The sequence below is a fragment of the Nomascus leucogenys genome, chromosome 6 (assembly GCF_006542625.1).
Source record: "Nomascus leucogenys isolate Asia chromosome 6, Asia_NLE_v1, whole genome shotgun sequence".
In the NCBI taxonomy this organism is placed as follows: Eukaryota; Metazoa; Chordata; class Mammalia; order Primates; family Hylobatidae; genus Nomascus; species Nomascus leucogenys.
Window position 1 is genome coordinate 98933721 of NC_044386.1, and position 24818 is coordinate 98958538.

Genomic DNA, 24818 nt, shown 5'->3' on the forward strand with positions numbered 1-24818 from the left:
GTTCAGGATTATTTTCCTGGTGAGTTGTTTTTATTTATCATTTTTGCAATAATTATTTGTATCCTTAATGATTTTTAACCTTAATATCTTTCTTATTTATGTTAATAATGTTATAACTCACACTTATTAGAGTGCTTATTGTATGCAAGGGACTATTACATAAAACAAATCATATAAAGTGGATAGTATTATCATCCCCATTTTGCAGATAAGGAAACTAAAGTACAGAGAGACCTATAATGTGCCCCAGGGTAATAACTAATAAGTGCTCCAACTAATAACTAATAAATCACATAGCTTATAAGTAGAACAGCTTGTATTTAAATTTGGGCAATTTGGTTCCAGAGTTTAGAATCTTTAACTGTGATGCCATTTTGCCTGTAACAAACACTAACAATACTCTGATTTAGTTTTGATTGATAAACCTTATTTCATCCTTATACTTTCAATCTTTCTGTGACAGTGTTTTTTTTTTGAGATGGAGTTTTGCTCTTGTTGCCCAGGCTGGAGTGCAGTGGCACGATCTCAGCTCACCGCAACCTCTGCCTCCCAGGTTTAAGTGGTTCTCCTGCCTCAGCCTCCCAAGTAGCTGGGATTACAGGCATGCACCACCACCCCTGGCTAATTTTGTATTTTTAGTAGAGACGGGGTTTCTCCATGTTGGTCAGGCTGGTCTTGAACTCCCAACCTCAGGTGATCCACCCGCCTTGGCCTCCCAAAGTGCTGGGATTACAGGCATGAGCCACCGTGCCCACCCTGTGATAGTATTTTTAGGTATATTTCCTATAGTTAGTCTTTGACTGCATTTTATTTTAATTTTTAAAAATCCAGCTTGAGAGTCATAGTCTTCACAGTCTTTTCACTGGTAAGTTTAAGCTATTTATATTTATTGTAATATGATGTATTTTGAAATATTTCTGTCATTTTATTTGCTATATTAATTAGTTATACTTTGCTTCTTTATTTCTCTTATTTCCTACCTTCTCTTAATTGACTGGGTTTTATTTGTTCTCTTGTTTTTTCTACAGTGGTTTAGAAGTCCTGCATTAAGTTGTACAAATTCTTCCTGCTCTTTTAATAATTACTCATAACTTTTTTATAATATGCATATTTGACTTAAAATTTAAATTTATTTAACATCTCTTTCCTCTTCCAGATAATACTTTAAAAGTTTTAATTCTGATCACTCCCTCTCCCATTATTCATTAACAGTTTTATAGAGTTGATACATGATTAGAATTAACTATATGTTTATCACCTTATTTCCTCTGGATTCACTTTCTTTGCCTCTGAAGGAGTTTCTTTATAGTTTTTACAATAAGGAATATGAGTTATAAACTCTGAAACTGTATCTTTACTTCTGAATAATAGTTTACATGGTAATAAAATTATGATCTGTATATTTTTTTTCAGTATTTTAATCATTTTATTTCTATTTTTTAGTCTACAATTGTATTCTCAAAAATCTGCTTTTAAGTTTATTCTATTTTAGGTAATTCAATTTTTTAGGCAAGTTTTTCTTTTCATTTCTGGTATTCTTTAGTTTCAATATGATGTGTTTAGGTATCTAAGGGTGACTTCATTATTTATATGTCTTACTTAGTATTTATATCACTCCTTGAGTTAGAAGATTCATGCTTTCAATTCTGGAACATTCTTATGTATGATCACTTTTATCATCTTTCTGTCATTCTCTTTCCTCTCTCCTAGAATTCCAAGTAGACATTTGATGAAACTTATCCTTCTACGCTCATGTCTCTTAAGCTTGATTTAATGGTTTTTCTTGTTGTTGTCATTGTTGCTGTTTTGTTTTTTGAGACAGAGTCTCACTCTGTCACTCACGCTAGAGTGCGGTGATGCAGTCTCAGCTCACTACAACCTTTGCCTCCTGGGTTCAAGAGCTTCTCATGCCTCAGCCTCCCGAGTAGCTGGGATTACAGGTGCATGCCCCAGTTAACTTTTTGTATTTTTAGTAGAGACAGGGTTTCACCATGTTGGCCAGCCTGGTCTTGAACTCCTGACCTCAAATGATCCATCCACCTCAGCCTCCCAAAGCTCTGGGATTACAGGTGTGAGCCACTGCCCCCGGCCAGTTTCGTGTCTTTTCTCTTTGTATCTCTTTGTGCTGCATTCAGCTAAATTCCCTTAGACCTATCTTCCAGTTCATAGACTTTCTCTTTATTTAGATCTAATATGCTATTTAATGGCTATTTAATGCCACTGTGTTTTGTATTTTAATGATTCTTTTTCTAGAAGTACTACTTAGTTCTTTTCCAGATCTGTATGTACTTTTTTCATAGTGTCTTTTATTTGGATTTTCTATTAATTTTATGCCTTTACTTATTTTAAGTATATTTATATCTTCTTTAAGATTGTGGATTCATTTTTTTAAGTTCTTGAAGTTCTAATCCTGCTGGTGATTTTGTGTCTGCTGATTCTTACTCATTGAGTAGTATTTTCTTTTGTGTGTTGTAATTTTTAAAAATATAATTCAACCTTAGGGTGGATTCTTTTCTCTGTGGTGCTCCTATGCACCTTTGATTGTCTTGAGTACTTTTTCTCTTGTTTCTGCTTGCACCCATGGACATTATCAGCATGGAACTGATTTTTTACATTAATTTCTTAGCTCAAGAGTTCTTGCACACTGTGACAACATAAATTTGGGCCCCAAAATATTTAAGACATTGGCCTTGTTTTCCATTTCTAAGGGGTAATTTTTTACTTTATTTAACCCAGAGCCCAGGCATAGCCTGACAAGTGTCCTTGTTTACTGTGCACCAGATTTTTTTCATCCTTTCACATAAAGCTAGAGAATAGTCCTTCAAGGGTCCCAGCTTTATGCAGACATCTGTGTTTCTACTCTCCATCTCATGGAAGGCCTATCCTACTCTACCTTAGAAGGACTATCCCCTTTACTCTTAGGGCAGCCACTGTGCCAGCTTTCCTGTCTACCTCTGTGATTTTCAATCTCCTCTATTTCTGGAATCTGGGCATTTAGCTTGCTCTCACAAGTTTAATTATGCCCATTAAGAAAAAAATTTGCATTTTATCCAGCATTTTGAGGTGTTCATAATCAGAGTTTTTCACATTCTCTAAGCTTTCTTTCTTGCCAGATCTGGAAATTGCTTCATAATCACTTGACTTCTTAACCAATGGCTTTGCACTAGGGTTGAGCTCTGCAGGTAAACATCTTGAGAAGCAGAAGTGTAACCCCTTCCCAACTCCTTGCTTTCCTCTTTAGCAATTTTTTTTGTGGAAGATGGCTATCTCTGGGAGAGAAAGTGTTTCCCCTTAAGTTTGAAATTTTATTAGAGGTGACACAAACAATGTAGAAATTCTTAATCACAAATTTTAGATTCCTAAATTGATAGCTTCCTTTTATAGTTTCACCAAATCACAGTAGCAACCACCATCCTAAAACAAAAACAAGACAAAATTCAAAACAAGCAGGCCAACGCCAAGGCAGGAATTACATGAATACTGCAGATGAATTCTCTTGCAGTGTGCTTTTCGTGAGGTGAAATGAGAACATTGTGGCTGTTATATCTCTGCACTTTATTTCAGTTTTTGAAAGATCAATATATTTTGGCGTATTGGAAAGGTTTGATAAGAATACTTTATAACTGAGTTTTGCTAATCCAGTTCAAGGTATATGTCATTCATTTTGGGGCTGTTGGTAGCAGAAGGGAAGATTAGATTTCTAAGGGAGTTGGCGGAAATGAAATTCAGAGAGCTTGTCTTTTGTCCAAAGATTCAAGCAGCAATACTACAAACTATATCCCTAAATCATCTCTCTCTTTTTGCTCTGCTTTGATTAACATTAGATGCCAAGAGTGTGAACAGTTGAATATGCATAAGACTGTGAAAGGGTGGGTATTCATTTTAGCTCTGTAGACCGGACAGCAGCAACATTTATCATGCCCAGAATGTGGCATGAGAAATGAACAAGGTGCCACAGGGTAATGGGAAGAAAAATCAGGCATCTGGTTCTGGCCTTTCCCAAAGCTACAGACTATTACCTAGTGGAAATACCTATGGGTTAGGAATTAGAGGAGCCTGGAGTTCTTCCCTTTGCTGTGTACGGGTAGGAGGTTTTGAAAGGGGCTAAGACAATATGGATCCCCATCAATGTATCCTGTAGGTTGCAGTGCTCATCTTAACCGCAGGCTTGCTCTGCTCTGACACCCACTTTGTCAGTTCCCAGCTCTCATTTACTACAGAATTGAGTTCAGACTCCCAGCCCAGAGTTTAGTGTACCGCCCCTATCTTAGTATGTTTGTGCTGCTATCACAGAATACATGAGACTAGGTAATTTATAAGGAACAGAAATTTACTTCTCATAGTTCTGGAGGCTGGAAAGTCCAAGATCAAGGTGCCAGTTTCTGATGTATCTGGTGAGGGCATTTTTGCTGCTTCACATAGCAAAATGGCAAAAGGGCAAGCTAGCAGAATGCTGCACAAAGCCTCATTTTATAAGGGCACGAAACCCATTCATTAGGGAGGAGCCCTTATGGCCTAATCACAATCACCTGGGATGGTTTTAAAACCTACTGAGACCTGGCCTCCCCTACCCTAGACCAGTTAAATCAGAATTCCTGGGAAGGGGTCTTAAAGGTCCCACTTCTTTAAACTATCACATTGGCAACCCCTGAATCTTGAAGGGACACAATCAAACCATAGCACTCCCTATCTAAATTGTTTGTCCAGCTCCACCTCCTTCTCTCCATCCCTACCAGACATACAGACTCTTCCCTGCTGCCCTGTACCGTCATGCCTTCTGCCCTCTGCCTAGAGTACCTACTCTGTCCCTTTCCTCCAGACCATCAAACACTCTCCTCCTCTTTAGTCTTTGCGGCCATTGCAGATGGCGCCTTCCCTGTGAAGCCAGCTTTACCTTTTCCCCATGGCTGGAATTCATCTTCCCCTTAATTGGGTTCCCAGCTCCATGTTTATGCTCCTCTGGCACTTGACAGTCAGAACTGGCATTCTTGCAGACATTTACGGAAACAGCCTAGGTGTCAGGAACCCTGGGTCCTGGGGACAGTTCTGCCACTAGCTCTACATGTGCCTTTGAAAAGTCATGTTACTCTCTGGACCCCAGTTTTCTTGACCATAAAATGAAGGGTTAGGCTGGAGTTCACTGTGGTCCCATCCAGCCCTCTCTAAAGAGTATTTTCTTGCCTTTACCTTTCTCGGCTTTGCCTAGCCCAGTCTCACGCACATTCTGGGTGCTCCGAAACAAGTTTTAGCAGGGTCTGGACACCTGCAGAATCTTCAAGGACACGTGAGGCAGATGCACAAAGTAAGAGCCACGTAGTGATGAGGGTGTGCCATAGTTTGGATTGGCGGGTGATGAGAGCACCCCCATTTATTCTGAGTGAGCAATTTCAACCTCTGGCTTTCAGAACTTTTCATGGAATCAGTTTTATGAACTGTCCTCCTATTTAAAAAAAAAAAAACGCTGAATAATGAACCCCACAGCCAATTTGTTATTCCCCTCTGAGGTCGTGTGCAGCCTAGACAGAGGCAGTAAATCGTCGGTCTACTGAAGGTCCATGGGAGCATGTGGTTGAGGATGAAGCTTTTTATAATGAGAAACTAAAAGTCTTTAAATAAGTTGAAAATGTAAAACTTGAGAGGCCAGAATCCCGCTTTAGGCAGGCATCTCTTTTTTTTTTTTTTTTTTTCCCCTCCCCCCACCCCACAACAGTCCCCGGAGTGTGATGTTCCCCTTCCTGTGTCCATGAGTTCTCATTGTTCAATTCCCACCTATGAGAGAGAACATGCGGTGTTTGGTTTTTTGTCCTTGCGATAGTTTACTGAGAATGATGTTTTCCAGTTTCATCCATGTCCCTACAAAGGACATGAACTCATCATTTTTTATGGCTGCATAGTATTCCATGGTGTATATGTGCCACATTTTCTTAATCCAGTCTATCGTTGTTGGACATTTGGGTTGGTTCCAACTCTTTGCTATTGTGAATAGTGCCGCAATAAACATACGTGTGCATGTGTCTTTATAGCAGCATGATTTATAGTCCTTTGGGTATATACCCAGTAATGGGATGGCTGGGTCAAATGGTATTTCTAGTTCGAGATCCCTGAGGAATCGCCACACTGACTTCCACAATGGTTGAACTAGTTTACAGTCCCACCAACAGTGTAAAAGTGTTCCTATTTCTCCACATCCTCTCCAGCACCTGTTGTTTCCTGATTTTTTAATGATGGCCATTCTAACTGGTGTGAGATGGTATCTCACTGTGGTTTTGATTTGCATTTCTCTGATGGCCAGTGATGATGAGCATTTCTTCATGTGTTTTCTGGTTAGGCAGGCATCTCTTGCTCTTTGTACAGAATGGAGGCATTTTTCAAAAATACTCCTTTTTTATAACCTGCAGAGGGTGCTGTGAGGCATAAAGCCACTGAGACTGCTAGTATTCCCATTGCTACAGCTGTTCCATGAGTGACAGCTGTTATTTGTTGAATGGCTGTCACATGGGAGGCTCTTTATTATTAAGTGCTTTACATATGCTTGTTAATTAAACCCATTGTTACAGATGAAAAAACTGAGGCAGGGTGTGGGAGCTGTAAGTAACCTATCCAGTGTCACATAGTGGGCAGGACTGGAGTCTGAGCCCAGGTCTGTGGGCCCCTGTCACTCCTCTCTACAATTAGGCTTCAATGCCTTTCACAAACCTCATCCCTCCGACTTACTAAATGGGGCTTCTCAGTCCCAAAATCTGGAGGCCCATGGTTCAGAAATTTGGGGTGGCTTTTAAAATTCCTAAAGACCTGGACCCTCCCAGGAATTCTGATTTAATTGGTCTAGGGTAGGGGAGGCCAGGTCTCAAAATGTTTTAAAACCATCCCAGGTGACTCTTACCTGGTTGAAAACTCCTGCGTGATAAGCGCTTTAGCCAAGGCACAGGCAGAGGGCTGCCGAGCACCACGGAGGGAACAGTTAGAGGAGACTCTGGGACCTGGCGAGGGGCTGGGGCAGAAGGGCTGTTCCAGGAGCCGGCGTGGGTGAGCAGGACTGCGGGAGGATGTGGGCAGCCGAGGCAGCAGGCCTCCAAGCAGACGGGTCTGCGGTAGACACAGGGGAGGGGAGGCCTGGGCTGCGGTGTTGGCTTGGGCAGTCAGTTGGGCCCGATGGGGGCCTGATGTGCTGTATGCAATCCCCAGTCTGGCCTCATGATTTTCGGATCTCTGCTGCTCACCGGCTCCTCCTGCCAGCTGCCCTGCCACGCTGGGCATGGCTGTTCCTCAGTAAGGAGCTCTGAAGCCAGGTGGGATGGAAGTCCTGTGACTGGCCTCCCAGAGTCTTCATGGAGCTTTTCCACATGGGGATGGGGGTGACAGGGTGCTGCAGTGGCTGTTTGCAGGTCTTGTTGGCAGGCAATGTGTAGCATCATGGGGTCAGCTTCCCAAACGCCAGAGAGGGTGGATTTGTTGGCTGCTTAGCCCCCAAAATATGCATGGAGATGTACTGGGATCTTAAAGTTTAAACCCTGAGGACAGAGCTAAGAGACACCTAGGAGAGAACAGAGCTAAGAGACACCTAGGAGAGAAAGAGTGTGGAGATTGTGAGCCTGTGTATGTGGTGTATACGTGTTTGTGAATGTGTGTGCAGAGGTGTGAATGTGTTTGTGGATGTGTGGGAGCTTGAGTACTTGTGTGAATTATGTGTACATATGGGTGTGTGGAAGTGCAACAGAGTATGTGTGTGTGGGTGTGTATGAGTGTAGATCTGTGTGCGTGTGTAGGTGAATGTGTGTGTCTGTGTGTGCTTGAGAGTGTGTATGTGTGGTTGTGTGTATGTGTATGAGCGTCAGTCTGTGTGTGTGTAGGTCTGTGTGAGTGGGAAGCTGTGTGAGTGGGAAGCTGTGCAAGTGTCTGGATGTGTGTGTCTGGATGAGTGTATGACCGAAGCTGTGTGAGTGTGTCTGGGTATGTGTATGTCTCTGAGTCTGCGTGACTGAAGCTATGCAAGTGTGAAGCTGTGTGAGTGTGTGGGTAAGTCTGTGTAAGTCGTGTGTGGGTGAGTGGGGTGTGAGTGGTGTGAGCTGTGGGTGTGAGTCTGAGTATGAAGCTATGTGAGTGGGTATGTGGGTGTGTGGGTGAGTGTGTGTGTGGGTGTGTTCTGGTGAGTCTGTATGTGGGTGTGAGTCTGGGTGAGTCTGTGTGTGTGGGTGTGAGTCTGGTGTGTGTGGGTGTGAGTCTGGTGAGTGTGAGTGGGTCTGTGTGAAGCTGTGTGTGTGTGTGTCTAGGTGAGTGAGTGTGAAGCTCTGCGTACAAAGCTGTGAATGTGTCTGCATGTGTGTATGGGTGAGTCTGTGTGAGTGTGAAGCTGTGTGTATGGGGGGGTGCATGCACATATGTCCCAGGTCAGTTTGCTCAGCCCCCAGAGATTCCAGGCGGCTATTTCTGCCTTGCTCTTTGACCAGATCCGGCTTCAGACTGTGATGCGTCATGCTCTCAGTGGAATTTCTCTAGCCTCCTTTTCCTCATTTCTCTTGAATAACTGGGGAATGTCCGTGCCCCACTCTCTGAGCTGTTGCTTAAAATCATGTAAGGCCTCAGCACATAGTAGGTGGTCAGTCCACGGTGGCTCCTCCACCCCTCGTTCACTTCTGTCAGTAGGCGGTGGATGCTTGTCCTCCTGGCATGCGATCTAGCCTAGTGCCCCTTCAACAGCGTTAGAAGACCTGGGTTGGAGTCCACTTGGGCCCCTAACCCCATACTGGACCCCCAGCAACTAATGTCACCTCTCTGGATTATATAGTTACTTCCTCTCTGTGTTCCTCAGTTTCCTTATCTGTAACATGGGGGTGCTCTTCCTGCCCTACACAGTTGTTTGTGTGGTCAAATAAGGTAGACTGCTGAGGGCTTCATGCTGGAGGCTGGATCCCGTTCCACTGCTACAGAGCCTGGAAACCGATTTTTCAATCAATCTCTGCTCTTGCTCTTCTTCCTCTCTGGTTCTCGTTGGTGCATTGTAGGAAATCTGGGTGCAGTTTCTCTGTGATAACTGATCGTCACATGCACCTGTGCTGCACGTGTGTCCATGCACCTTTTTCCATCCACAGACCTCCTAATTTCAGTTTTGATAAAATATAACTCAGGCTTACCATATTTGCTTGTACTTCTTTTATTCACTTCAGGAGACACTGGGTCTTGGTTTTCCAAATAGGGTTTTTGACCTGGGATTAAGACTGCCTTTGCCATGCAAAGTAGGATAGAAAGTTGAGAAATCTTCCCAGAGAAGCAAAGTGTTGGGTTTTCCTGGGAGGTGCATGGTAGGACACACATGGGATTAGCTTGGAAATCCTGAAAGGGCTTCGTGTCACCCAAATGATAAAATATATGCATGAGTTGTAATTGCTATCCCCAGAATTACATTCACTGGTCCTGTGCTCTGATATCTACACCCATTCATTTACTTGAGATCCCATGTGACAGGTTGTCCCCACCTTTAACAAGCCAGAACATTTGGACACAGAATGCTTCCATCAGATGGATTGGAAGGCTGGGGCGGGGTGGGAAGAAATGGGTTTCCCGGTGACTTGTTCTGGGCAGGAACAGAACCTGTCAAGGGTTTGTTTCCTTTTCCTTGCAAGAAAATGCAAACCACTGGTCTCTGCATATCCCTCCAGACATTCATGGGAGAAGCCAGGCTAATGTTTATAGAAGCCTATTGGGAGTGGCTGCCTTCAGGATGGAGAGAAAGCTCATTACGTCGAGCTGCCAAAATTTAATCCAAAGAAAATATACTATTCCCCTAGAAAATGGGTTGGACACATGTGGACTGTGTTAACTTTAAAATCAACAAATCAGTTATCAAAATACTAATTTTCTAAGCAGTATGTGACCAGGGAAATGAACACATTGTGTAATTTGATGTGTCTCTGTAAGTCTTAGAACCTGCATCTATGTTTATCAACCAAGGGCTTCACCTTCTCTAATGAAATTTTGTTAAATCTTTGGTTTGGTATTTTTAATTTTACCATCCAAGATCTGTTAATGTAGTGTTTTCATTCAATTTCAAAGTAAAGTTTATTATTGTTTGGTGCTTACAAAATAACAAATGCTCATTGTAAGAATTTTAGAAAAGATGGGAAATGATTTTTAAAAAACCTATAAAAATAACAGTGGTTGAACAGAAAAGGGCATGAGGAAACTTTCTGGGGCAATGGGAACATTCTAGTTCTTTATAGGGGTTTTGGTTTCTACACAGGCATACATAATTGTTGAAACTTCAGCCAATGCACCCTTAAGATTTGTGAACTTCATTGTATGTACATTTTATATTAAAAGAAAATCTGTGAACAATTATTGAATTGGGTTAATGACATGTATGATTAAGTATTTGGAAGAAGTGTACAGATGTCTGCAATTTACTCTGAAGTGAATCAAAAAAATAAGCTTGATGATGAATATATGGATAGATATGTAATAAAGCAAATAAAATATTAATGGAGAATCCAGATCTTGGGTGTGTTAGTGTTCACTATAAAATTCTTTCAACTTTGCTGTATATCTGAAAACTTACATAATAAAGTATTAGGGAAGAGAGATTACTAATTAAGAGAAAAATCCATATTTACAATCCAAACTTAACCCACTATTAGCATCTTAGTACACATTATTTTCTTTCATTTTTGTTTTCAAGAATGCATAATTTTGTACCATTATGACTTTATACAGATTTATTTTCATATTTTTTCACTCAATATTATATCATAGTTTTGTTATGAAAAGTCTTCGTTATGTAATTTCTAAATTGAGGTATTATTTATGTACAGTAAAACTTACACTTTCTAGTTTAGAGTCCTGTGAGTTTTGACAAATGCCTACAGTCATGTAACCACCACCACAACCAGGATGTAGAACAATTATATCATTTAGGAAAACTTCTCTGTGCCCCTTTGAGGTCAGCCCACCTCCTCACATCCAGCTCTTGGCAACCACTGATCTGTCCTCCAGAATGTCATTAAGATGGAATCATGCAGTGGAGGATGTACCTTCTGACTCTGGCTTCTTCCACCCATGCACAATACATTCGAGATTCATCCATGTCCTTGCATGTACTAGTGGTTTGTTCTTTTTTGCTGATGAGTAGTATTCCATTGTAAGTATGTACATTAATATAGTTTTAATGTTTGTAAAAATTCATGGTATATCATAACATGTTTATGTATTCTCCTATTTGGATATTTAAGATGTTTTGCTTTTTCATTATTATAAGTGCCATCATAGTGAACACCTTTAAGCATAATTGTTATCATCGATCATTAAGGTAGATTCCCAGGAAGGGAATTACTAAATCGAATGTTATGAATATTTTTACTGTCCTTACTACATTTTTAATCATTAAAATGTTTCTCTTTGTATTTCTTTATATGGTTTATAAGAAGCTTGACTTCAAACTCCACTGGTGTTTATAATCCTCTTTTCCTCCTCTCTTTCTCAATATTGCCACCACAGAACTGACCTGAAGTTTCAGTGTAGTCGGAGAGCTCTTCAAGTAATAAATCATGGAGACCAATCAGGAAACTTCCCTCTTCTTGGTGAAAATCTTGGAGGAACTGGACAGCAAGCAAAATACCGTTTCTTATCAGGACCTGTGCAAATCTCTGTGTGCCCGGTTCGATCTGTCGCAGCTTGCCAAACTGAGAAGTGTGCTCTTCTACACAGCTTGTCTCGATCCCAATTTTCCAGCCACGCTATTCAAAGACAAGATGAAATGCACTGTGAATAACCAGCAATCAAAGAAAATCATGGTGGCAGCAGATATTGTGACGATATTCAACCTGATCCAAATGAATGGCGGGGCTGCCAAGGAGAAGCTGCCTACGGGCCGCCAGAAGGTGCGCAAGAAGGAGGCATCCTTTGAATCATGCAGGTCGGACACAGAGATCTGCAATGCAGCTGAGTGTGAGCCACTGAACTGTGAGCTGAGTGAGAGGTCTTTCAGCCGGGGCTACCCCACCAGGCAGTCGTCCAAGTGCCGGAAGATGGACTGCAAGGACTGCCCGCAGTTTGTCCCTGCCTCTGAGCCTAACTTCCTGTTGGGAGTTAGCAAAGAGGTGAAAAACCGCGCTGCTTCCCTGGACAGGCTGCAGGCTCTGGCCCCGTACTCTGTGACCAGCCCTCAGCCCTGTGAGATGCAGAGGACCTACTTCCCCATGAACATCGAAAACGAGTCCATTTCAGACCAGGACTCCTTGCCCATCAACCAGAGCATCAAGGAGACCTTCATTTCCAATGAGGAGCCATTTGTGGTCCAGTCCTGTGTCCAGAAAAGGAATATCTTCAAAGAGGATTTTCACAATTTGATGGCAGTGTCCCCCGGTTTGGTTGGCCCCGTCAGCAAAGCAGAGAATGAGCACAGGGAACCCCAGAGTCGAAAGGAAACCCACAAGCCACCCTTCTTCAACCACAGCTTTGAAATGCCCTATAACAGCCAGTACCTGAATCCGGTGTATTCCCCGGTTCCTGACAAAAGGCGAGCAAAGCACGAAAGCTTAGACGACCTTCAAGCCTCTACATACTTTGGGCCCACTCCCGTGATGGGAACCCAAGAAGCCAGGCGCTGTCCAGGGAGGCCCAACAAGCAGACTCCCTGGCCAGCCAAAAGCTGGAGCCTAAACACAGAGGAAGTTCCTGACTTTGAACGGTCCTTTTTCAATAGAAATCCCTCCGAGGAGAAGCTACGCTATCCAAATGCCAGTAGCCAGACTCCCAATTTCCCAGCCCCAGACAGGCGCCCGACTTACCTCGTGCCAAAAGATCAACAGCCAATTCTCCCCATTGCTTATGCAGCAAAACCAAGTGGGCTCAAATCTAAAGAGATCTCATGCCCTGTTGATCTGGAGAAGCACGAACCAGTCAAAAAGTTTAAAGACAAGAGCAGTAACTGCACCAGTGGGCAGCTCAGCTCAGACACCAGTAGTGTGGGCACCCAGACTGAGCACGTGCTGGAGCCCAAGAAATGCAGAGACCTGTGCACCTCCGGTCAGGGCAAGTACAGTGACAGGCACACCATGAAGCACTCAGACGATGACTCAGAAATTGTCAGCGATGACATCAGTGACATTTTCCGATTTCTTGATGACATGAGCATCAGTGGCTCCACAGGAGTGATACAGTCGTCCTGCTACAACAGCACAGGGTCCTTGTCTCAGCTCCATAAGTCAGACTGCGACAGTTCCCCTGAGCACAACTTAACCAAAATTGCCAATGGGGTCCCCAATAGCAAGGGAGACAAGGGCAACCGGCCTGAAAACACCCACCACTCGGAAGAAGAGCTGAAGACCAGTGTGTGCAAACTGGTGCTCAGGATCGGCGAAATCGAACGGAAGCTGGAATCCCTGTCGGGTGTCCGTGAGGAAATCTCCCAGGTCTTGGGCAAACTAAATAAGTTGGACCAGAAAATGCAACAGCCTGAGAAGGTGAGTGTGCAGATAGATCTGAACTCCTTGACGAGTGAGGCTCCGTCTGATGACAGTGCCTCTCCCCGGATGTTCTGTGCACACAACGGCTCCCACGGACCCAAGCTAGAGAACAACCCTGACTGGTGCTGCTCCGATGCTAGCGGGAGCAATAGCGAAAGCCTGCGGGTCAAGGCCTTAAAAAAAAGCCTCTTCACCAGGCCATCCTCTCGGTCCCTAACAGAGGAGAACAGTGCCACGGAGTCCAAAATCGCCAGCATCTCCAACTCGCCCAGAGACTGGCGCACCATCACTTACACCAACCGTGTGGGCCTCAATGAGGAGGAGATAAAAGACACAGGCCCAGGAGATAATAAAGACTGGCATCGGAAATCTAAAGAGGTAATTTAAACTTAAGTTCACATAATCGGGCACCAGCTTCATCATAGCCCTGGTGTATTTCAAAGCCTTGAACATGGCATTAAACAGGCAAGAGGCCTGGCCTCTGTGTGCCAGTCATCCTTCCAGGTTTGGCAGGGTTTTCACATTGGAATAGAGAGGACAACATAGGCAGGTCGTGTGTTCTGCCAGGTTGTCCGTCAGCTAGGAGGAGCACATGCTGTGATGTTGCCGACAGCAGAACGTAGGGTTGGGATTCATTGGACAGGTGGTGTGAGAACAGATTTTCATAGAATGGGGAATGTGTCAGAGCAGGCAAGCATCACCAAGGATATCTTCCTGTCCTTTCTGAAATAGCAGGATGCAGGCCAGGTACATGAGGGAAAATACTGAAAAGGGTGCTAGCTGATACATCCCTTTCATGGACTTCATTGTATGTGTGATGTTCCTTTTTAAGTATGAGGTTTTTTTCATTATAAAATAAATCAGTGATTAGGAAGTAAAGAAGATAAATAGGATCACGAGGTCAGGAGTTCAAGACCAGCCTGGCCAATATGCTGAAACCCCGTCTCTACTAAAAATGTAAAACATTAGCTGGGTGTGGTGACACAAGCCTGTAGTCCCAGCTACTTGGGAGGCTGAGGCAGGAGAATTGCTTGAACCCAGGAGGCGGAAGTGGCAGTGAGCCGAGATCACACACTGCACTCCAGCCTGGGTAACAGAGCGAGACTCTGTCTCAAAAAAAAAAAGATAAAAAAGAAAGTCATTCATAGTTCCAGCACGCAAAGACAGCAACTCTTAATCTGGTGTCTTTCCTTTCCTTTTTGGTTTTTTTCTCTACACTGTTGTTTGTTGGAGGCTCTTTCACGTAAGCTCAGTGCTTTTGCATGTTTATAGCAGACTTCACTTCCTCAGTCCTAGAATCATTGTGCACATATACACTCGAATCCTTTCTTTCTCTCACCCCCTGCAGTAAGGATGATTTGTTTCTATGGGACCTGTGGCCAATCCTGTTCATTCTAACTGGGTTACAGTGACCCCTTTCTGGCCAAGGTGATGCAACTTCAGTTTGTTGCTTGTCTCCATTCCATGTCCTGCTTCTAAAAGGTCAGTGGACAGACAAGGCCCTGCTCCTGAGGTCTCCAAGGTCTGTGTTGTCAGAGAGTGACAGTGGTGTGAGCTACAGACATTCAAAGCCAGGGAGGAGGCCAAGCTCCTCAAATGGTGCTGAGAAGGAAAAGCTTGTAAAACTGGGTTTTAAGGAAATTTTCAGGGTCCAAAGAGGGGAGGGAGTAGAGGCCGCCTTTTTTTTTTTTTTTTCTGATTTTAAATAAACCTCTGGTGTCTGTTGGTTACTGCTCTGCGCTTCTGGAGCAGCTTACTGCATGTGGTGTTGGAGAGGATCCAGAGTTTGATATGTGCTGCCACGCTGGGCACAAGACGCCCAGACCTAGTCCTCCCCTGGGGTCCTATTGTCACTGTCTCTTAGCTGCCAGGGTCTGGCCAGATTTCTGGTGCTTTGGGTTTCAGATATCATTGAACAGTGGCCATTTAGAGAACTCAAATGGTTAAGTGCTTCTGTAGAAATATCAGGTTAAACTGAACCAGCCATGCCTCCCACCTATCAAATGTCAAAGCTTCACAAAGCCAGCAGAAATGAGCAGACACAAGCTTGAGTCAGATCTGCTCGATAGGCCTAACACAAAGTTGCTAACACTGGGGATGCATTCTCTTTATTTTGTCCCCTTCTGCAACCTCATTTCTCCTTCCTGGCTTGTGGCTCTCACCACCTTGGGGATGGTGATTCCCATGGTAGTGACCAGACCTGGCCCGCCTTTGGAGCTTTAGTTGCATATGTCAAACTGCTGAAGGCCAGTTTCCCCTAAATGTCTTGCCTACATGTCAAAATCTACAGTTCCCAAAGCAGGCTTTTCTGTTCCTTTAAAACCAGCGTTCCCTCTCACTATTTCCATTCTGGGAGGGGTGAGGATGGGGTCAGCATTCTAGCAATCCTCCAAACTGAAGAAGCCCCTCTGGTCCCTCTTCTTGGGCTTTGTCCAGTGAAGCTACCAGACCCTATGGATTTGCCTTCTGTCGTGTCTTTTGCAACTCTTCCTTCTTTTCCATTTACACCTCTACCTTGAGTCAAGGCTCTTTCCCTACCAGGGATGCTTGGGCACATTCTCCACCTTCCATCTCATCTCATGGACCACTCGTGCATTCGCTTTCCTAAAATGCCACTGTCTGTGGTTGCACAGGGCACCCTATTCCCCACTCTTCTCTGACTCTCTTTGCCTCTGCAAAGAGTTGCAAACTTCTTAGCCAGGCCTTCACAACCCTGTGAATTTCATGTACCTTTCCTCAACTAGAAGGCTCTGTTATGCCTTGACTGGACCCTGCTCTACCTTGATGAGTCTTCCTGTTTTTCCTCAAAATAGCCATGCTCATTCATTTGGTCACCCATTCAGTAAACACTAATTGAGCACCTATGACGGCCAGGCCCTATTTCACTGTCAAACTTTTCTTTATGTGAATCCTCCACCAAGACTCTCTGGTCCACCTCCCCTGTACTGATCTAAGTCCTATGTTCCCCTCAAGGCCCCTTACTTCATAAGTCTCTGTAAGCTTTCCTAGGGCTTATTGCTGGTCTCCAGCCCTTAATCCTGTTTGTTCAGACATAGTGGATGCAAACTTTTATTGAAAATACGTATTATGTATATATATTGACTGTCCAGTGAGAACACAAACTCAGTGATATGAACAGGCATGGGCAGCAATGAAACTTTCCATCTTACAAGTGAAAACAGTTTCAAATCCTGGCTCTGCCACTTACCAGCTGTCTGACATTGGGTCAGTCTCTTAACCTCTCTGAGTTTCCATATCCATACTAGGGATAATAATAGTTACAACCTCAGAATTTTAATGAGAAGATGAAATGAAGACAATGCATGTTTAGCACTGAGCAGAGTGGTGGACACATAGCCCTTGGTTAATTGCAATTATGCCTGCAGTGGCTACCATCGTAGTTATTATTATCACCATCTCCCCTTCCTCCCAGGTTGGTGCAGACTCTGCATGCAATAGGAGCTCTCTGAGTGTTGGGTGGTGGTGATGAGCAAAAACTGGTGAAGTCTCTTAGAAGATACTTGGCTTTGATGAGTTAGAAAATAAGAGGGAACCTCATTTTCTTGTGTGGGTTTATCCTGTGTTTTCTGTGTCAGTGTCAGCAGTCTTGATGGTCTGGAATAGCCAAATGTTATACTCTATTTGGGTAAGAGCCAATGGGTTGGATTTGCTGGTAGGTGGAGACGTGTTTCCAGTCCCCATGCAGGTGTAGGACCCACACACTCACACACGTACACACATACACCACTTGTGCTTCCAGCCCCTATGCAAGCATATGATCCACACACACACACACACACCAGGTGTGCTTCCAGCCCCTATGCAAATGTATAAGCCACACAGTCACACACGTATACCACGTGTGCCCACCACGTTCTTGCACATCAACTCTCATCGCATCACACCTAAACATTCTCCTTCTCTTCCTTCTGTACACACACCTCGACTCACATTCTCTTTTCCTTTTTCTCTTGCTATTACTGAGATACACAGCTTCTTTGCTCTCTGTTCCATACACATGACTTCATATAATTGGCTCTAACCCTTTGATGAATATTCATGGAGTGTCTTCTACTTGGTGGTATTATTTTGCTGGAGAAGGGGATTAAAAGGTGAACAAAACCATCCCTTGCCTTTTAGGAACTCATAGTTTAGCGGAGGAACCAGACGGGCAAACAGGCGGTTATAGTTCAAAGGCACAAATGCTGGCTGAAGGGTCTGAACACAGTTCTAAGAGGTCACATAATGAGCACCGACCCAATCTTATAACAGGTACACTGAGAGCAGAAACCCTTGGCTTGCATTTCAAGGACTGAGAATATTAATTATTGCCACCTGTTTTAGGCACCTTCCTACCTTCACACAGCTGCCCAGACTTCTCTCTCATCCTGAAGGCCGTATCCTCTCTGATAGGGGCCCATCTGCTGCCTGGGAAAATCACTAGAGGCTCCCAATATGTGCTTTCTGACTCAGCTTCTTCCCTCCAAAGAAGCAGTGTAGCATCAGGGTTTTCAGTGAGTTCCTTGAGGAAAGGACCCATATCTTTTACTCATCTGTACCCCGTGCAAAATGGTAAAAGAAGGGGGACATTAATATCAGTAGTTAAACAACGGGTCTCTAAAGCCAGATGATCAGGTTTAAATCCTAGCTCCACCCCTTACTAGCTGTGTGCCTTGGGGCAAGTTACTGAGTCTGGGCTCCGTTTTCCTACCTGTACAATGGGGATTCACAATGATAGTGATGGCGTAAAGATTACATTAAATAACCTTTTTCTGGAACAGAAATGTTAGTTTATATTAGTAACATTATGACCATAAGCCTTTCCTAGAGAATTTCCCCCAATATGGCTATGCTTTCATACTTTCGATTTGCCTGGAAGTAACTGCACTTTGCTACCTGAATGTCTACAGGAAAGCTGCTGGCTGCTCAATTGCACTGTGAAATCCAAGGGCATCTGTGCCATTTGTCTGGACTTCTTTGTGCCCCTCTGCAGGCAGACAGGCAGTACGACATTCCCCCACAGCACCGACTGCCCAAGCAGCCCAAAGACGGCTTCCTGGTGGAGCAGGTGTTCAGCCCTCACCCCTACCCTGCCTCCCTCAAGGGCCACATGAAGAGCAACCCCCTGTACACAGACATGCGGCTGACTGAGTTGGCCGAGGTGAAGCGGGGCCAACCTTCTTGGACCATTGAGGAGTATGCACGGAATGCGGGCGACAAAGGCAAGCTGACAGCCCTGGACCTGCAGGTGAGCCTCTCACTGTCCCTGGGTGGGGGGAAGCCCAGCTGTGCCCTGGCAAATGCAGGAATGGATCACGGACGGCTTAGACCGGCCAGCCCACTTTCACACCCTTCAACTCCCTGGGCCCCCAACATGGAATTCAGAACTTTAATAAACCATAGAGCAGAAGAGACTTTTAACAAGGGGATCGTTGTTTTGCTTATTTGTAAACATTTAGCAGTAGCAATGCTTGATTGATTTATGTATTTTTTTATCGGCCATCTGATTTGCTAACAATGCATTTACGACTCTGTACCAAGTGCAGATTCTAATATTTGCTCACAAGACCTGAGCCAAACTGTTTAATGAAATACAAGCTGATTTCTCCTTCCATATGTAGCACGTGGGATAAGCATATTTGTGGGAGCCAAGCTATGGATTATGTTTCCATACGGAGCAGCCCCAGGTAAGAGCCATCCCCGGAAGCTCTGTGAATGCAGTTGTGGCTGGAGGGCATGTTTTTTGTTCACCCACAGGCAGGGCTGGGTTTTGGCCACACTTTTATTTTGGTGGGCAGCTCTGCCTGGTTCCATTCACACTGGGTTGATCTGTGTCTCCAGATCACCACAGGAGCAAAGGAAGCACCCTGTCCCTACCTTAGCACTTAGCTTTGTAAGCAGCGAGGCCATAGCACCAGGAGTGCCCGTTCCGTCCAGGCTCTAGAATGACCATGCACTTGAAGCACAGTTGGTGAGAGCTGCCTGTGGAGATCAGTATGGCAAGGCTTCCCTGAAATGGCCTTGCTCTAAAACAAAGAGGGCTGTGGGAGGTGCAGTGTGGTGGAGGGAAAAGACTGCATTCTGGCAGCGCTGGGTTTTCATCCAGGACTCCTTCGCTGTGTGATCTGAAGCATTCACTCCATCTGATTGAGGTTCAGTCCCTCCACCTAAGTGGACATAATAATATCAAGCTTGTGAGTCATTGTAAGAATTAATGTATTTAAAGTACCTGGCATCAAGTAGGCACTGAAAAAGAAGGCCCTTGGGGGCTGGTCAATGATGCCGAAATCAATCAACTTTGCATGGTGCTTTTTACAGTCTCTCAGTTCCAGGCACAGTGGCCTGTGAGGCAGGAATTGCTATGACCATCTTCAGTTTACCAATGAGGAAATCGAGGCCCCAGGAAGCTCAATAATTTGCCCCAGGTCAGACAAGCCTAAATTCATACTGGACCATCTGGCAATAAGTCTCATGTTCTTTCTCTTCTGCAATTTCTTTGCCATTTCATTTTTCTATTGTTAAGGGTTTAGTGGAGTTTTATGTTACAAAAGAAAATGATTGCAATGACATTTGTTTATCTTGGGCCTTAAATGACAGCAATTATGGGAAGGGGCAGCTCTGGCCAGACCCTGACAGTGAGGGTTTGACAGTGAGCGTTGTGGGGGCATCAGGAGCAACCCTGAGCCCTTCCTCACCCCCTTACCTCATGCATGTTACATTCCCACTTGTACTGCATACCCCCTTGATCCTTCAGGTCAATCCCTCTTCTGTCAACTTCCTGCGGGCAAGGAGGCTAGACAGGGATTTGATTCTCCCTCCGGTGGAATATTTCACCAGTATCACTGGATGACCTTGAAAGAGTTAGATTAATTAAGTGAGCCATAGACTGAGAAACATCTTTGCAAAGTTTGCAGGGAGGGAGCTGGAAGATTTTCCCCCTACAGATATGTGAGCTTTTAGTGCACCAATGTTTATAAGCATAAAGATAAAATTATAAAAATTAAAAATAGATATTGGGGTTACAGAGCTTTAGGTGACATTACTTAAAAATCCAAAGGAGAGAGTATCCAAGTTGCATAAAATATGAGGAAGTAGAGAGTTCAATAGCCGTGTGAGGGTGTTTACAGCAAAAAAGAGCCAACCTTGAGAGCTTGGTGAAGGCAGCAAGCACAACCTTTTTTCATCTCTTTGCAGAGACTCGGGTACAGTCTTAGGGCAGTGTTGGTGTCTGGACAATCTTCCCGGAGTTCCTTTGTGTTGAGATATACATTCGCCATCAGTGGTGCCCACTTGACGGCGTAGGCAAAGGTGCAGACCCTGTTCTTCTTTCCAGTGTTTGCCAGGGCTAATTAATAACTGCATACACTCACCTGTGTCCCCTGAAACCTCAGCATTACTTCTACTTGGTGCGATTACAGCTTACAGTTATTGAAAAAACTAATTAAAAATAGTTTATTTCACACGCTGAATCCCAGCCCATAATAGTGTATGTAGCTATGAAAGAAAGCCAATTTCCTTCTGTCTGAGCCAGAGGGAATAAATTACAAAATCTGATGTGTCATTTAGATACTGTTTGGCTCCTGGGCCATCCCTAGGATGACTGAGAAGAAGAGCAGGTTGTTTTACCCATAGTGTGCTGAGCCTGACTTCCAGGTGCCAGGGTAGGGAGGGCTGCTGGTCTGACCCCCTACCAGCACCCAGCCTTCAGGGGCACATCAGCCGCTTTTGCAGACCAGTCTTCCAGCAAAATATGCCCATCTTGGGTCCATCTCTCCTTTCTTTAGTGCCTATTAAACTGCTGAAGGGTGTTCATGTTTTCATGCCAAGGAGAGCAGACTGGCCCCAAGGGCCTGCGGCAAGCAGAGCTTTGGTGGCTCAAGCAGGAGGAAGAGGCGGTCCAACAGTCAGGGTTCGGCAGCAGTGGAACTGCTCTGGGAAGCTCAGGGAAGAGGCTCCTGGGGCTCTAGCAGAGGATGCAGGAGTTTCTTGCAAAGGCTGAAGGGTTGGACGGAGCACCCTGCACAATAAGGACTTTTCCCACAGTGAGAGTGTCTTGGTTTCTATTTTGGGTGCCCTGAGTGTTCAGGACCACCTCCCACCCTTCCATGTAACTTGAGAAATTCAACAGCAGTCTCTAAACATTATGCCTTGGTGAGGGAAGGGACCGGGAAGATTTTCTGTGATGCCTACATCCCCTTCTCTTTCCATTGTACAGTGTCACATAGCATGTTCTAGAACAGGGGCTGGCAAACTTTCTCTGTAAAGGACCAGATAGTAAATCCTTTAGGCCTTGTGGGCCTTATAATCTCCCACAACTGCTCAGCTCTGCTATTGTAGCATGAAAGCAGCTATAGACAATTTGGAAACAAATAGGAGTGGCTGTGTTCCCATAAATCTTTATTTTTGGACACTGAGATTTGCATTTCATATAATTTTCACATGTCATCAAATATTCTTTTGATTTTTTTCAACCATTTAAAAATGGAAAAAAAAATCACTCTTAGTTCAAAGGTTGTACAAAGACAGGTGGCAGGTCAGATAGGGCCTGCAGGCCATAGTGTGCCTACCCCTGTGCTAGACAACTGTGAGCAACAGGTAGATAAAGCCTGAAGGGTGCAGGGCCTGCGGGTTGTCAGTGTCCTGGCAGCAAGCAGGCGGCATGCCCAAAGGGGGTAATTAAGGAGGAGACTCTTTACAATAGTTGGTGAAGCACCCAGAGACCAGCACCAGTAGGAAGCTGTTGCCACCCTTGGATCTGAAGGGCCAAGGGAAAGGGGCTGTTTCTGAAACCTACTGAGACCCACAGCTCTGAGAGCAGGTGTCCAATAGGAGCTGGGCCACTGCCAAACTGCAGCCCAGCTGGGAGGGAGCTGGGGGACTAAATACCTCAATCTCTCTTTCCTCTTATCTTCATTGGCTGAACCCGCATGGGAGCTTGAGGGCAGGGGAGTCTCCATGACGTGTCCATGTAGGTTATATTCCTAGGGACACAGAACAAGATGAAAAAAAAAAAAAAAAACAATGAATCTAGAAGGTCAGGCAGAGAATTACTAGCATGCATTATGAATCATCACTGTTCCATCAATAAATGGTACAACTGAGTTTTTTAAAACTTTGAAAGGTTTTTTGAGCCTGTGTTTGTATATGTGTATGAATAATTTTTAATGTGCCCATGTTTATAAGCATTAAACAATCTAAGAAAATGTTAAAAATGGAAATTTTGTTTGCATTTCAAAGACTTAAATGACCTCACTTGGAATCGCAATGTGTTGTTGCTTTTATGTGACACCCATATTATTAAATGCTTGCCATAAAATGAGAACACTGCCTTTCTTCATGGAAATAGATTATAACTGTCAATGTGGAATAGGATTCATGGAAAATGCAGGTTAAATGTGGTATTTCTCCTGATGACAGTTGATTAATCTCAGGGAGATCAGCAGACAAATGTCAGTGGGGGCTCTCTCTTTGGGGAAGCTGCACCGAGTCTGGAACCATTGCCAAGGCAGGTCTAGGGTGGGAACAGTCTGCCATGGGGTTGGTAGACCTTGACTTTGAGCAGTGGCATGACCTGCTTGGATAAATGGTTGAAGTTGAAATAGTCTATGTTTTGTTTAAACTGCTCATCTTGGAGGTTCCTTTGATTTTTCAGTAGAAGCTTTTCTGAGAAAGAAGAACTGACTCAGAGTACTATGATGGCCTTGTTTCAAGCAGATCTGTTCTTAGAGCCTGTTGGAAGAAAGCATTTTTCAGTGACTTTCCTTGTTTCCCTTGCAGTGGGGCCAGCCTCTCCTTGGTTGCATGCCCTTGAAGTTTAGAGTCTTGCTCGTCTCAGCCCCATTTTGCTTGCTTACAGATAAAAGACCCTTGGGTTTCTCTGTGACAAAACCAACACGATATTTTTAGTGAGGGAGGGGCCCATGCAATCTGTGATACGTAGGATGAGCCTGTAGTAGCCTGCCTCAGGCATGGGGCTGGTGGGGCACTGTTATGCAACACAGTCTCTAACTCCCAGCTGCAGACAACTTAAGTGCTTCAGGAGTGATGACTGTCAGGACGTCTTTGACCTGATTTCAAGTATTCACTGTATTTCTAACATCTCTTCACTTTTAGACGCAAGAATCTTTAAACCCAAACAATTTAGAGTACTGGATGGAAGACATTTATACTCCAGGATACGATTCATTACTAAAACGTAAAGAAGCCGAATTCAGACGAGCCAAGGTCTGCAAGATAGCTGCTCTGATCGCTGCTGCGGCATGCACCGTCATCCTTGTTATTGTCGTGCCCATCTGCACAATGAAATCATGAGCTAAGAATGCAGCCTTACGTACAGCTTATGACTACCGATGTCATCGTCTGTATTTTAGAAACTTGCAGCAGTGAGGCAACAATTTGTTGAAATAGAGATGAAATAAATGTTGAATGAAGGTGGTTTTCAGAAAGTATACATTCTAATGAGAAATCTACTTACCTATTAGCTTTGACTCAATTACAGTCTGATGCATTTTTAGAAGTGCAATATCTTTTCCTACCGAAAGAACGTCATGGACTATCAATAAATACAAACTGAATATTCCAAGCAAAAAAAAAAAAGGAAGATTAATTGGGTTCTTTCCATTTTGATGATGTTTCATGGTGGGGAATAAGTTATACAGAAGATATTTAATACATGCCTCTTTAGAAGAAACTAAGGGAAATAGCAACATAAGAAGAAAAGAGGTGGGTTCTCTTCTCCATAAAGTTCTTAGACCATTGCTGGTGAAGTAACAGGGTGTGTGTCCCTAAAGGGTATTACTTCTCTGTCGACTTTTATCAAGGGCTATTGACGTTTCATTCTTGCCCTTTTGTCATCAACACGACAGAGTGTCTACATCACTGCAGATCTTCATGGAAACATTCTGGACCTTCTTCCTTGCAGTTGGAGTGAGAAGGAGCTGGACTACCAAGTCAGGCATGGAATGAAGTACGCTCAGACTGCATGATGGGCCAAGGTATTCAGGCCAGGAGACCTTCCCGTCCTCAATCCAAAGTGTAGGGGAACTGCTTGCTAACGATGTAAGGTCAGTATTTGAAAATCATGGCCACTCCAAAGGATCTCCTGTTCTTGCTTTGGTGTGTGGCTCTCTCTATTCCTTGATTTTCGATCTCCTGGTGGTACCAGATGCTCTGCCTCTCATATATGAGTTGAAGAGTTTGGAACTTGTCCTTGTGCCTTGAAGAGTAGAGACAACGGCTAAACGTTGACATTCTATCTGTAAACCATGGTTTTCATGTACCACTAATATCTGCCATTTTCAATGGCTTTAAAAAGATTTTGAAAGCTTGTTCAGTAATATAATAATAATAAAGGCACTGAGG

At 44.0% G+C, this 24818-nt stretch overlaps 1 protein-coding gene across 1 annotated transcript; it reads left to right on the top strand.

Annotated features, from left to right (window-relative positions):
- Positions 1 to 11537: 11537 nt before the first annotated feature.
- On the top strand, positions 11538 to 23768 carry MINAR1 (membrane integral NOTCH2 associated receptor 1). The gene is made up of 3 exons (XM_003282320.3): positions 11538 to 13835; positions 18451 to 18705; positions 23571 to 23768. The coding sequence occupies exons 1-3, from the start codon at positions 11538 to 11540 to the stop codon at positions 23766 to 23768; spliced, it is 2751 nt and encodes a 916-aa protein (XP_003282368.2).
- Positions 23769 to 24818: the final 1050 nt, after the last annotated feature.

Bases quoted from the DNA above. Each gene is read 5' to 3' on its own strand.
- MINAR1 (XM_003282320.3), top strand. From the start codon at position 11,538: ATGGAGACCAATCAGGAAACTTCCCTCTTCTTGGTGAAAATCTTGGAG. The intron at 13,836-18,450 runs GTAATTTAAACT...GCCCCTCTGCAG, and splicing joins GGCATCGGAAATCTAAAGAG to GCAGACAGGCAGTACGACAT. The intron at 18,706-23,570 runs GTGAGCCTCTCA...CTTCACTTTTAG, and splicing joins TGACAGCCCTGGACCTGCAG to ACGCAAGAATCTTTAAACCC.